General features: G+C 39.9%; 1 protein-coding gene across 8 annotated transcripts in view; it reads left to right on the top strand.

Annotated features, from left to right (window-relative positions):
- Positions 1 to 15,302, top strand: part of LOC126416736 (dystrobrevin beta) — a 604,481-nt gene that overhangs the window by 521,370 nt on the left and 67,809 nt on the right. For 7 of the 8 annotated variants that reach the window (XM_050084562.1, XM_050084568.1, XM_050084566.1 and 4 more), the window contains exon 13: positions 13,429 to 13,550. In XM_050084562.1, the coding sequence (XP_049940519.1) occupies positions 13,429 to 13,550 (122 nt within the window). The remainder of the gene's footprint in view (positions 1 to 13,428; positions 13,551 to 15,302) is intronic. The other variant, XM_050084563.1, reaches the window with a different exon arrangement.

Raw genomic sequence — 15,302 nt, 5'->3', positions numbered from 1 at the left:
ATATTTGGCAGTAAGAGCCTTTATCCAATTTGAAATTTTTTCTGATATGTGTTTCTTTCAATTGTAAACAGTCCAAAAGTTATGGCTTTAGTTGACATTTCTCATGTATGGAATGTGCCATGAGTACATGGAGACTAATGTTACTTATACTTGTCCACCTGTCAGATAAAAGGCAAACTGCCTTTGGAGTGGCTAAATGATTTTCAATTTTATTAAATAACTTGCGATACAAACAGAGTGTCAGAAAATTTGATAATGTTTTTGAACTTGGTAAATGACAACTGAAGAGAATCGTTCAGCATGACAGAAATGCAACCCTTCTGCAAATTGCTGCAGATTTCATTGCTGAGACATCAAAAAGTGTCAGCGTGCGAACCATTCAACAAAACATCATTGATATGAGCTTTCGGAGCCAGAGGCCCACTCATGTTCCCTTGATGACTGCACGACGCAAAGCTTTATGCCTCATCTTGGCCCACCAACACCAACATTGGGCTGTTGATGACTGGAAACATGTTGCCTGATCAGACGAGTGGATGGATGTGTATGGGTATGGAGACAACCTCATGAATCCATGTACCCTGCATGTCAGCAGGGGACTGTTCAAGCTGGTGGAGGCTCTGTAATGGTGTGGGGCATGTGCAGTTGGAGTGATGTGGGACCCTTGATATGTCTAGGTACAACTCTGACAAGTGACACACACGTAAGCATCCTGTCTGATCACCAGCATCCATTCATGTCCACATTGCAATGGACTTGGGCAATTCCAGCAGGACAATGCATCACCCCATACATCCAGAATTGCTACAGAGGGGCTCCAGGAACACTTTTCTGAGTTTAAACACTTCCGCTGGCCACCAAACTGGATAGACATGAACATTATTGAGCATATCTGGGATGCCTTGCAACATTCTGTTCGGAAGAGATCTCCACCCCCCTTGAACTCTTACGGATTTATGGACAGCCTGGTAGGATTCATGTTTCAATTCCCCCCAGCACTAGTACAGACACGAGTTGAGTCCATGACACATCGTATTGTGGCAAACTTTAGAGAAGTGGTAGCATTCTTGGGAAATCATTTGTGCAAGCTGCATATACAGGGTGTTACAAAAAGATACGGCCAAACTTTCAGGAAACATTCCTCACACACAAATAAAGAAAAGATGTTATGTGGACATGTGTCCAGAAACGCTTAATTTCCATGTTAGAGCTCATTTTAGTTTTGTCAGTATGTACTATACCTTCTCGATTCACCGCCAGTTGGCCCAATTGAAGGAAGGTAATGTTGAACATGTGCCTTTACAAGTACGACACAACATGTGGTTCATGCACGATGGAGCTCCTGCACATTTCAGTCGAAGTGTTCGTATGCTTCTCAACAACAGATTCGGTGACCGATGGATTGGTAGAGGTGGACCAATTCCGTGGCCTCCACGCTCTCCTGACCTCAACCCTCTTGACTTTCGTTTATGGGGGCATTTGAAAGCTCTTGTCTATGCAACCCCGGTACCAAATGTAGAGACTCTTCGTGCTCATATTGTGGACGGCTGTGATACAATACGCCATTCTCCAGGGCTGCATCAGCGCATCAGGGATTCCATGCAATGGAGGGTGGATGCATGTATCCTCGCTACTGGAGGACATTTTGAACATTTCCTGTAACAAAGTGTTTGAAGTCACGCTGGTATGTTCTGTTGCTGAGTGTTTCCATTCCATGATTAATGTAATTTGAAGAGAAGTAATAAAATGAGCTCTAACATGGATAGTAGACGTTTCCGGACACATATCCACATAACATATTTTCTTTCTTTGTGTGTGAGGAATGTTTCCTGAAAGTTTGGCCGTACCTTTTTGTAACACCCTGTATAATTCCATACTTTTATGTAATGTAGTCAGCTGTATAATATTAACAGGTTTACTTTTTGGTTATTGTAAATGAAAAGCAGTTGAGTGAGAGGGCGTCACAAAAGAAAGCTCAAAACCAGACGGCATTGTGAAAGGCTACCTACTTTTAATTCTATTCTCCACTCTGTGTCTCATCCAAGGCAGTTCATTGGTTTGTTGTGAAATGGCTTTATGAGAAATATGCCAGCCAGTAATGTACATCACACAGTTCTTAACTAATGTGATTTATCACACATATATTGTCACTATTAGCAATACGATAAATAGTTTCAGCCCCCTAATAAAATGTTTTTCACTGGCAGGCACTGTCGAAACACACACACACACACACACACACACACACACACACACACACAGACCACAGTCTCTGACTGCTGAGGCCACCATCACCACTATACATTCATGCAAACAAACTTGCACACATGACCACAATCTCTGGCTGCTGAAGCCATGATCATCATCATTACAATAATTTTAATTTATGTTTTGTTAACACACTTGATTTCCAGGTGTGAAATGCTGATCAACAGACGTTCATGGTGTCTACAGAAAGATTCAACCAGAATGGATTTTATCCACAGAATGACTAAAAGTTCATGCAAGTTACTATAAAGTTGTTGACTGTATGAATGCTAGTGGCAGATGTTCGTCATGTACAAGCTCACCGGGGCTTTAACGTAGGCATTGCTTGTGTGATTCCAGGGTGCCAACTGAAGATTTTTGGGTATTTATAAACTGGGGTAAAAACGTTTTAGTATTTTAAAAACTACATTTTTGTTTATAAAACTGGTAGGTTTTAGAGTTTATTAATTTGGACAAGCTGTATGTACACCATAGAATTGGTTTACAAAACATGTTGTAAAATAACAAAATAAAAAACATCACAGAACTCTTTTGTTTGTCTGCCCAGTTTACAAGTACATTTGCCATATTGGAAACAAGTACAATTTATGCACATTCTTAATTAGTAGCTTAATCAGTTAATTAATGAAGGGTATCATCCAATGCAGGAAAATTAGGGCAACAAGAGTATAGTGACAAACCTGGGAATCAAACAGGTGTAAGGTAAGAAAAGGCACCAGCAATTTTTGTTGGCTGCAGGCTTCAATAATAATAATACTCTTAAGTTAATTAATTTTAGGAAAATTGAAACATTTTACTGTAAAGTTTGGATTCTGATCTTTCCAGAAAGACTAAATATACCATTGCAACCAGTGGATCAAAAATTGTGGATAGCTAGATTTAAAACGGAAAAATTAAACAAAAAAATGTAATTATTAATAGAAGTCCAATCATAGCAAATGGGGTGGTTGCAGCTTTCTAATTAAGTGATGGGCTGGAAATAGTTTGAGATTCAATTTGACTTTGTGTGTGCGGGAGATTCCTTCATTTGAGAAGGAAGTAGGTATCAGTGAAAATGGTTCATGAGAAATGATTTCTCAAGTTTTTTCATCAACTGATGGCAATCTTGATCAGCTTCCTGACCCACACCATTCCAGAGGCACTGCTGAATGCTTCAATTTGAGATGCATCCTCAGGTTTGGCCAGGACCCAGAAGATGAGGAAACTATTTGCTGACAGTAATGGCACTTTCCTTTTTTTCATTTTGGTAAATTGGTACCCTATATTGCTTAAATTTCTTCTAGATGAAGGTGGTGTGGTTGACATATTATCGTGCAGCACTACAAATTATATTGGAAAAAATTAAAATATTTCTCTTAAGATAGACCTTTTAAATAGAAAAAAAATTAAAATGACAATAAATGTACATGCAATGAATTTTATAAGCATAATTTATAGAGTGGAATGTAGGTCATTGTGATCTGCAAAACCTAGACTCAGTTAGGAACTTTATATCATATAGGAAAAGGTCTGAAACCTTCACAGTAAAGGGGAAACCTGCAAAGACAAGTTTGACAATATGCGAGGATCTAACTTTTGGAAGATTAAAGTTTTTGAACAGTGTGATATCCAAATTTGTGCTATACATCATGTGGGCAAGTAATGGCAGGATCTTGGCAGGGATAAAAGACAGAGACATGATCAGTTAGCAGTGCAAATTAACTTGAAAACCTAGACTTTAGGAGCTAAGAACTTGTCAACTCATGCAGCTACTGGTTCTACTAGTGTCTCTGTATTGTTACTTTATACGCTACTGTCCATTAAAATTGCTACGCCAAGAAGAAATGCAGATGATAAACGGGTGTTCACTGGACAAATATATTATACTAGAACTGACATGTGATTACATTTTCACGCAATTTGGGTGCATAGAGCTTGAGAAATCAGTACCCAGAACAACCACCTCTGGCCGTAATAACGGTCTTGATACGCCTGGGCATTGAGTCAAACAGAGCTAGGAAGGCGTGTACAGGTACAGCTGCCCATGCAGCTTCAGCATGATACCACAGTTCATCAAGAGTAGTGACTGGCGTATTGTGACGAGGCAGTTGCTCGGCCACCATTGACCAGACGTTTTCAGTTGGTGAGAGATGTGGAGAATGTGCTGGCCAGGGCAGCAATCGATCATTGTATCCAGAAAGGCCCGTACAGGACCTGCAACATGCGGTCGTGCATTATCCTGCTGAAATGTAGGGTTTCACAGGGATCGAATGAAGGGTAGAGCCACGGGCCGTAACACATCTGAAATGTAACGTCCATTGTTCAAAGTACCGTCAATGTGAACATCAGGTGACCGAGACATGTAACCAGTGGCAACCCATACCACCTCGCCGGGTGATACACCAGTATGGCGATGACGAATACACGCTTCCAATGTGCGTTCACCGCGATGTTGCCAAACACGGATGCGACCATCATGGTGCTGTAAACAGAACCTGGATTCCTCTGAAAAAATGACGTTTTGCCATTCGTGCACCCAGGTTCGCCATTGAGTACACCATCGCAGGTGCTCCTGTCCGTGATGCAGCATCAAGGGTAACTGCAGTCATTGTCTCCGAGCTGATAGTCCATGCTGCTGCAAATGTCGTAGAACTGTTAGTGCAGATGGTTGTTGTCTTGCAAACATCCACATCTGTTGACTCAGGGATCGAGACGTGGCTGCACGATCTGTTACAGCCATGCGGATAAGATGCCTGTCATCTCGGCTGCTAGTGATATGAGGCCGTTGCGATCCAGCACGGCGTTCCGTATTACCCTCCTGAACCCACCGATTCCATATTCTGCTAACAGTCATTGGATCTCGACCAACGCGAGCAGCAATGTCGCGATACGATAAACCGCAATCGCGATAGGCTACAATCCGACCTTTATGAAACTCGGAAACATGATGGTACACTTTTCTCCTCCTTACACGAGGCATCACAACAACATTTCACCAGGCAACGCCGGTCAACTGCTTTTTGTGTATGAGAAATCAGTTGGAAACTTTCCTCATGTCAGCACGTTGTAGGTGTTGCCACCGGCGCCAACCTTGTGTGAATGCTCTGAAAAGCTAATCATTTGCGTATCACAGAATCTTCTTCCTGTCGATTAAATGTCGCGTCTGTAGCACGTCATCTTCATGCTGTAGCAATTTTAATGGCCAGTAGTGTAACATAGTTGGCCACAATGTACTTAAGTATTTATTGATTAACTGATTTCATGTCTCATATCATTACTTTTTATTTGCATTAGCAATTAGTATGTTAATTTAGTCATACTTCCATACACTATTTAGCAACTGTATCATATCTTCGGTGTTAATTGCCATTGTCATAACCAACATTAATAATACTTCCTGTTGCCATTCTTATTAATTTGCTTATGCTACTTTTATGTATGTACATTATTTTTGTTCTTATTGAGACTCATTTTCCTGCTTCTACTTTCCACAGCTGACCTTGGTCGCACCATTGGCCTTCCATTCCTACCTGCTCCTCTCTTCTCTCCTACTTCTGTCTCCCACATCCTTTCAGTGCATTCCTCGTGCTGGGCAGTTGGGCATTCAGCCACAGCTAGGCATCATATCTGCCAGCAATATCCTTGTGCTTTGTACAACTACACACACACACACACACACACACACACACACACACACACACACACACTCTCTCTCTCTCCCTGTTGCACATGTAATGTTCAGTCACTCCCAACTAATCTCATTAAACTTTGCCATTTATTTCAACATTGCATATATGTATACTTCTATTGGATATCTGTCTCTGTAAATGTAGGCACCACAGAAGTGATGGAGAAACAGCATACTTATGACCATGCTACAGACATCCAACAGTAAGAAGACAAATAAGTTGAATATATGTTTGTAGCTATCAAATCCCTTGGTCCTCTGGAAGTAGGCAGGATGGCCAATTTCCAAACTGCCCTTTCGTGATTCGAATCAACATGTTGTTGTTGTCGTCTTCGGTCCAGAGACTGGTTTGATGCAGCTCTCCATGCTACTCTGTCCTGTGCAAATTTCTTCATCTCCCAGTACCTACTGCAACCTACATCCTTCTGAATCTGCTTAGTGTATTCATCTCTTGGTCTCCCTCTACCATTTTTACCCTCCATGCTGCCCTCCAATACTAAAGTGGTGATCCCTTGATGCCTCACAATATGTCCTACCAACTGATCCATTCTTCTTGTCAAGTTGTGCCACAAACTCCTCCCCAATTCTATTCGATACCTCCTCCTTAGTTATGTGATCTACCCATCTCATCTTCAGCAGACTTCTGTACCACCACATTTTAAAAGCTTCTATTCTCTTCTTGTCCAAACTATTTTTCGTCCACGTTTCACTTCCATACATGGCTACACTCCATACAAATACTTTCAGAAACGACTTCCTGACACTCAAATCTATGCTCTATATTAACAAATTTCTCTTCTTCAGAAATGCTTTCCTTGCCATTGCCAGTCTACATTTTATATCCTCTCTACTTCGAGCATCGTCACTTAGTTTGCTCCCCAAATAACAAAACTCCTTTACTACTTTAAACGTCTCATTTCCTAATCTAATTCCCACAGCATGACCCGATTTAATTCGACTACATTCCATTATCCTCGTTTTGCTTTTGTTGGTGTTCATCTTATATCCTCCTTTCAACACACTATCCATTCTGTTCAGCTGCTCTTCCATGTCCTTTGCTGTCTCCGACAGGATTACAATGTCATCGGCAAAACCTCAAAGTTTTAATTTCTTCTCCATGGATTTTAAGTCCTACTCCAAATTTTCCTCTTGTTTCCTTTACTGCTTGCAGATTTACAGATTGAATAACGTCAGGGATAGGCTACAACCCTGTCTCACTCCCTTCCCAACCATTGCTTCCTTTTCATGCCCCTCGACTCTTGTAACTGCCATCTGGTTTCTGTACATATTGTAAATAGCCTTTTGCTCCCTGTATTTTACCCCTGCCACCTTCAGTATTTGAAAGAGAGTATTCCAGTCAACATTGTCTATACACGTAGCTTTGCCTTTCCTTAATCTATTTTCTAAGATAAGCCATAGGGTCAGTATTGCTTCACGTGTTACAACATTTATGTGGAATCCAAACTGATATTCCCCAAGGTCGGCCTCTACCAGTTTTCGCATTCGTCTGTGAAGAATTAGTGTTAGTATTTTGCATCTGTGACTTACTAAACTCATAGTTTGGTAATTTTCACATCTGTCAACACTTGCTTTCTTTGGGATTGGAATTATTATATTCTTCTCGAAGTCTGAGGGTATTTTGCCTGTCTCGTACATCTTGCTCACCAGATGGTAGCGTTTTGTCAGGGCTGGCTCTCCCAAGGCTGTAAGTAGTTCTAATGGAATTGTATCTACTCCTGGGGCCTTGTTTCGACTTAGGTCTTTCAGTGCTCTGTCAAACTCTTCACACAGTATCATATCTCCCATTTCATCTTCATCTACATCCTCTTCCATTTCCATAATATTGTCTTCAAGTACATTGCCCTTGTATAGACCCTCTATATACTCTTTCCACCTTTCTGCTTTCCCATGTTTGCTTAGAACTGGGTTTCCATCTGAGCTCTTGATATTCACACAAATGTTTCTCTTTTCTCCAAAGGTCTCTTTAATTTTCCCATAGGCAGTATCTATCTTACTCTTGGTGAGATATGCCTCTACATCCTTACATTTGTCCTCTAGCCATCCCTGCTTAGCCATTTTGCACTTACTGTCGATCTCATTTTTGTTCCTTTTTGCTTGGTTCATTATTACGTTTTTATATTTTCTCCTTTCATCAATTAAATTCTATATATCTTCTGTTACCCAGTGATTTATACTAGCCCTTGTCTTTTTACCTACTTGATCCTCTGCTGCCTTCACTATTTCATCCTCAAAGCTACGCATTCTTCTTCTACTGTATTTCTTTCCCCCATTCCTTTCAGTCCTTCCCTAATTCTCTCCCCAAAACACTCTACAACCTTTGGTTCTGTTGGTGTATCCAGGTCCCATCTCATTTAATTTCCACCTTTTTACAGTTTCTTCAGTTTTAATCTACAGTTCATAACCAATAGTTTGTGGTCAGGGTCCACATCTGCCCCTGGAAATGTCTTACAATTTAAAGCCTGGTTCCTAAATCTCTGTCTTACCATTAGATAATCTATCTATAACCTTCCAGTATTTCCAGGCCTCTTCCATGTATACAGCCTTCTTTCATGATTCTTGAACCAAGTGTTAACTATGATTAAGTTATGCTCTGTGCAAAATTCTACCAGGTGGCTTCCTCTTTCATTTCTTAACCCCATTCCATATTCACCTACTACGATTCATTCTCTTCCTTTTCCTACTGTCGAATTCCAGTCACCCATGACTATTAAATTTTTGTCTCCTTTCACTATTTGAATAACCCTATTTGATTTTGTATTTATGACCCTTTATTCACCTGACCAGAAGTCTTGTTCCTCCTGCCACTGAAATTCACTAATTCTCACTATATCTAACTTTAACCTATCCATTTCCCTTTTTAAATTTTCTAACCTACCTTCCTGATTAAGGGATCTGACATTCCAATGCTCCGATCCGTAGAACTCCAGTTTTCTTTCTCCTGATAATGATGTTCTCCTTAGTAGTCCCTGCCCGGAGATCTGAAAGGAGGACTATTCTACCTCTGGAATATTTTACCCAAGAGGAGGCCATCATTTCACCATACAGTAAAGCTGCATGCCCTCAGGAAAAATTATGGCTTTAGTTTCCCCTTGCTTTCAGCCGTTTGCAGTACCAGCACAGCAAAGCCATTTTGGTTAGTGTTACAAGGACCATAGTATCATACAATTAATGCTAGTGATATTGACATTAATTCTTCGTCTCTTCACTGTGAAATTTAAGTACTTACCTTCTTCTTCAAATTTCATGCTACTTCTGCTTGCACCCACTTGTAACACAGCAAACAGCCACATTTTTCATACATGGATTTGCAACAAAATCCACAGATTAGTTTGTACTGCTCAAAGATGTGAACCTGTAGTATCTGCCTGCATCATCATTTTCACGATGTACGCACTAAAATATCAAAGAGATAAGCAGCAACTGACAACATACAGAGACTCTATGTACATCGTATTATCTGTTCTTGCAGTGGGGGCAGAAGAAAGAATTTGAGAGATGCCTTACAGTCCATCCCTGGAGATAAAAGACAAACTTCATGTATTTGTTAACAAACTAACTCATCTATATGATAAATATGCTCTCTCAGAGACTGGAAACCTGAAAGGGGAACCTGCACTTATCAATGAGCTAAAATGGCTCGTGAATCTCAGAGATGCTGCGCATCAGACTCAAAAATAACCACGTACTCCTGAAAATCAAATTGATTGCAAGCTGAAAGGGAGCAGAGGCAATCCATCTGAGAGAAATAAGAACACAGTCTTGCCAATACATTAATCTAAGACAGGCAGATCAGACATTATATGGAAAAATCTGCGAGATCTAAGTATAGGCAAAGTACAAGCTGCAGCTTGATCTCATTGTCCCAGTTGAGGAACTAAATGAGCACTTTGCTTTAGTGAGAACCGTCATTGAACCATAAATAAATGCAGACTTATTTCTTGTTTCACTTCTGTTCATAGACTATATTTATAAATGTGTTAAGCCATTTACTGTATACAATTGTATAAACTGTGTTTCCTCAAAATTTAGTGAAAGACCATTTGCAGAGAAACACGTAATAATTTCCTGAAAGACATTATGTACAATTACCTCACCTTATTCTTGCTTACTGGGTGTGATTACTGGTATCATCAGCAAAATGAACTAGCTTTGCATCTTACTGAATATAGAGTGGCAAGTCGTTAATATATATTAAGAATGATAAGGGACACAAGACTGAACGCTATCATTCTTGATACCTCCCCAGTTAAGGACTCTGATAATTTTTGCAGACTATCTGTACTGTTAATTTCAGACTTATGCATTCTTCCAGTTAAGTATGAATTAAGTCATTTGTGCACTGTCCCACTCATACCACAATACTTAAGCTTATCGAGAAGAATTTTATGATTCACACAATCAAAAGCCTTTGAGAGGTCACAAAATATCCCAATGGGTGATGTTCGGTTATTCAATGCATTTAATATTTGATCAGCATTTTCTGTTGAAATCCTTTCTGAAAACCAAACTGACATTTTGTTAATACTTCATTTTTACATTGATGCTACTCTTAAATACATTACTTTTTCAAGAATTTTAGATAAAGCTGTCAGAAGTGAGATTGGCAGGTATTTGTTAGCATCAGATCTATCCCCTTTTTTATGCAATGGTTTAACATTAACATATTTCAGTCTGTCTGCAAAAATGCCCTGTTTCAGTGAGCTACTATGTATGTGGCTGAGAAACCTCTTATTTGTTGGGAACAAGCTTTTAGTACTCTGTTGGAAATGTGATCAATTCCATGTGACCTTTTAGTTTTGAGTGAATTTATTATATTTCTAATTTCAACAGGAGGGGTGGGTTGAATTTCAATTAATCAGATTGCATAGGTACTGCCTCTTCCATATACTGCCTTGCATTTTGTAATGAATACCTGGATACTATTTTCTCTACAACATTTAAAAAGATTATTAAAAATGTTATGTACTTCTTACTTCTCGTTAAAAGACTTTCCATTGCGTTTGATAGCAATACAGTCTTTCTGTACTCTCGGTTGCCCTGTTTCCCTTTTAACAATATTCCAAATTGTTTTAACTTTACTATCAGATGTGCTAATCTCAGACATAATGCACATACTTCTGGACTTCTTCATAACTTATTAAATACAGTGCAGTAGTTGGCAGCATGTTCAGCAACAGGGTGGTCCACTTGTTTCTTGGCCACATTTTGTTGGTGGCCATTCATGCAGACAGACAGCTTGTTGATTGCCATACCTACATAGAATGCAGCACAGGCCTTATCTTTCCAGTCTCCCGCCACCTCTCAAAGCCCCACTGTCCGGCAACAGAGGAGCACTCCCCTCGTAACTCAGCACCACCCAGGACTAGAGCAACTGAATTATATTCTCCGTCAGGGTTCCGATTACCTCTCGTCATGCCCTGAAATGAGAAATGCCCTGCCCACACTCCTTCTCACCCCTCCCACAGTGGTATTCCGCCATCCACCAAACCTACACAATATATTCGTCCATCCTTACACAACCCTTGCTCCCAATCCCTCACATCATACCCCGGTGACAGACCTAGGTGCAAGACCTGTCTCATACATCTTCCCACCACCACCTACTCCAGTCCGGTCACCAACATCAAGTATCCCATCAGAGGCAGGGCTACTTGTGAAACCAGTCATGTGGTCTATGAGCTAAGCTGCAACCACTGTGCTGCATTCTGTGTAGGCATGACAACCAACAAGCTGTCTGTCCACATGAATGGCCACCGACAAACTGTGACCAAGAAAAAAGTGGACCAACCTGTTGCTAAACACGCTGCCAAACATGATATCCTTCATTTCAATGACTGCTTAACAGCCTGTGCCATATGGATTGTTCCCACCAACACCAGCTTTTCTGAATTGTACAGGTGGGAACTTTCCCTGTAATATATCCTTCATTCCCATAACCCTTCTGGCCTCAACCTATGTTAGTCACTGTCCTCACTGATCCAGGCCCCTTCCCTGCTCCGTTCCAACACTATACACCCATCATTCCACCACCACACCCAGTCTTTTTTTTTATTTTTGTATTTCTTCTTTCTATTTCTCCCCTTTTCCACTACCCCCCCCCCCTCCCCACCACTACTCCCCGGCCTGCCACCCAACAAACAGCACTTCACTGTCCATCATCCCTACCATACTATCCCTCACCCTCCCCGCTCCAGGCTCCTCTTTTCCCCCACCCACCCAGTCACCACTCCCATCATCCACTGGAGCAGCTACTCAGTGTGGTTTCAGTTGCCTGAGACTGCAGTTGTGTTGTGTGTGTGTGTGTGTGTGTGTGTGTGTGTGTACTGTTGACAAAGGTCATTGGCTGAAAGCTTTAAGTGTGAAAATCTTTCTGTTGTACCTATCTTTGACTCAGCATATCCGCTATATGGTGATTAGCAACTTTCCTTCTCACAAAATTGTAAAGTGATAAATTTAAAATACAAAGGCTTGCTGAAAGGTAATGCCTCCAAATTTTTAATTTGTTCACAAAATCAGTTGATGTATTATATTTTATGCATAATTACTCACTTAATTTTCCCACTTCACTGAAACGAGTTGCAATCTTCTGTCGCCACAGGGATCTGGATCGTCACATGTAACATGCTGGTGTGTAAAATAACTATGCCAGGGTACTGCAAGACCATTAGATCACTGAAAGCATAGATTCAGTGAGTTCCTGGCTGGGTTGGAGATTTTCTCCTCTCAAGGATTGGGTATTGTGTTATATTTACATTTGTATCATTGTAACTGATGAGAAAATCGTCTACAGTATGTCGTCATATCATTTATCATAACTGAGGTGGTTGAATGGGCATGGACCAAAAGCCAATAAATGGCAATAAAAAAGTGAATAAATAAATTTGAGAAGTTTGTCCACACATGAAGCATCATCTCTTCACCATGACAATGCCAGAACACACACAAGTGCTGCAACATCTTCAGCAGTCTGCCACTGTCATCAATCATCCTCTGTAAATGCTGACTTGGTAACATCTAATTTTCATCTGTTCCTAAAACTTAAAGAACACCTCCGAGGACCTCGTTTGATAGTGAAGCAGTGCAAGCAGAGGTGAGGTTGTGGCTCCATTAACAAATTCAAACATTCTGCAGTGACAGTAGCAACAAATTGGTCTCTTGTTGGGAGGAATGTGGTGACTACGTTGAGAAATTAATATGTAGACATGAAGAATAAAGATGTAGAATGTTAAGTCTATTTTATTTAAAAAGCTTTCAGAGTTTTCACAAAAAATTTGGAAACATTACTTTCCAGAATGCCCTGACCTGATGCTTGATTGTGATTTTTTTTCGGGTGATTCATCACCACAAGAGATATCCAATTTGCTTACTATTTATGTGCAGCTGCACTTTGTATTGCTTGTAATCACAAATTCTAATCAATAGGAAGAGAAAATAAAAATTTAATAAATTAGTGTGTAATATTTTTCCCATAGCAACAAGGACGAGCAACTTCAGAAGGTAGCTTGAGTCTGGATACATCACAGGCACAGAGAGAGTTGATCAGTCAGCTGGAAGCCAAGAACCGCGAGATCATGCGCGAGATTGCAAGGTTAAGGTATTGCTTGTCAATGTTGTGTCCAGTAGCTAGTTTGCATGAATGACCATCCAACTTACCCCTCCTCTTCATACCATGTGGAAGTTGATGTTATTTAAGAAGGAAATATAAAATTTAAACTTAATTTGTGGAGAGCACTATTTTGATGAGTTTTACAATAATAAAATATCTAAGAAATAAAAAAATTACCAATTATTTTTACATGTTGCCACAAACTGGAAAGTCTCACTGGATATTTATGCATATAACTACAAAACCTAATTCAGAGAAATCATATTGAAGATAATTTTCAGCTTGACAAAGTGCATTATGTGAGATACAAGTAAATTTAATAAAAGTATTTTTTTAACCAGTTCTTTAAAAGTTCAGTTTGCACTACCTCACACTTCCAAGAACAGCTTACCAGACACCCACAGTTTGAAATCTGTTAAAGGCATGTGAATAATCAAAATGTGATGGAAGGTTTAAGATCATTTGCTTCCATTTGTATGACCTGTGAAGTACATAAGTTAATTTTATTTCCAGAGCAGTGACTGACATTGTCTACTTTCATTTTAATGAAGTAGGGGTGACTGTGCAGAAGGTAAATAAAAGACACTTCATTTGTTTCAAGAAGAAAATTTCTTTCTTGCTTCTAGTACATTTGGTGGGCAGAAAATTTCTGAGATGATAAAATTTGATGTAGGCACAGAGTTAAAGCACAGGCGCTTCCTTTCATGGACATAGTTCCTCCAGGTTACCAGAGTACACTTTGAGGGTCGACATAAAGCCTTAACTTGCCTGTGGTTCACCCTGTTCCAGCTTCCAAACTCCACATCTGTGTGCCACACACTGCCATGCCATACAGTGTGTCACACTAGGTACTTTTAGCTATCACTGACAAATTTCTCTGTTTTCCTGTTCTGTTGGCATGTTGTGTGGGGAGAATGATATTTGGTAAGCCTCTTGGCATCTTAAATTTCTCTTATTTTCCTGTTTTGGATATTTTGTGATGTACAGAGGGATGTAATATATTGCTTAAATCTTTTTGGATTGCTAGTTCTTGAAATTGTGGTGGTAAACCTACCACTCATGCATTACTACTCTTGTAGAATTCATACCCTGTTTTGATGAGCATCCACAAATCACTTGTGGGTGTAGCAAACAAATCTGTTCTGAAACATGCTTTTGTTAGGGTCTTCTTTATCTCTTCTATTAATGCTATCTGGGAAATGTCGCAGACCGATAAAGTACTCGAGAACCAATTTTATAAGCTGTTTCTTTCATGAACAATTACATTTCCATATTATCTTTGCAATGAAGGTGTGTTGCACAGCTAGTTATGTTCAGTCATTGTACTTTAAATGACTTCATATGTATACTCATAGATATATTTTGATAGTGACTGCTTCAAGTGATTTCCACTGGTTAAGTTTAAAGAAAACTTGGATATTTCGAGTAATTGAACTTTGGCAACAGATGGCAGTTTTATCCTCTCAGAAATTTTCAGATCTGCAAACCACTAATGTAAAACAATTTGCATCTTTAAAACTTCCCTTATGTTGCAATAAAACCATTTTCTTCATGGTACCCTTTTTTTTTTCACCATGGGTGCTGGCCCTACTTGATTAACAAGAGAGCTTCAGAGGAAATAGGAGGAAGAAGAGGAGAGAGGTAGTGTTGGGCTGAAGCTGTGAGCCACTCTGAGAGACGAGTTCAGACTACATAACTGGAAGTTTTCTGCTTATTAAAGGCAGCAAACTGAGTTAAAGC

The sequence above is a fragment of the Schistocerca serialis genome, chromosome 8, assembly GCF_023864345.2.
Source record: "Schistocerca serialis cubense isolate TAMUIC-IGC-003099 chromosome 8, iqSchSeri2.2, whole genome shotgun sequence".
In the NCBI taxonomy this organism is placed as follows: domain Eukaryota; kingdom Metazoa; phylum Arthropoda; class Insecta; order Orthoptera; family Acrididae; genus Schistocerca; species Schistocerca serialis.
This window is presented reverse-complemented; position numbering and strand designations above follow the sequence as displayed.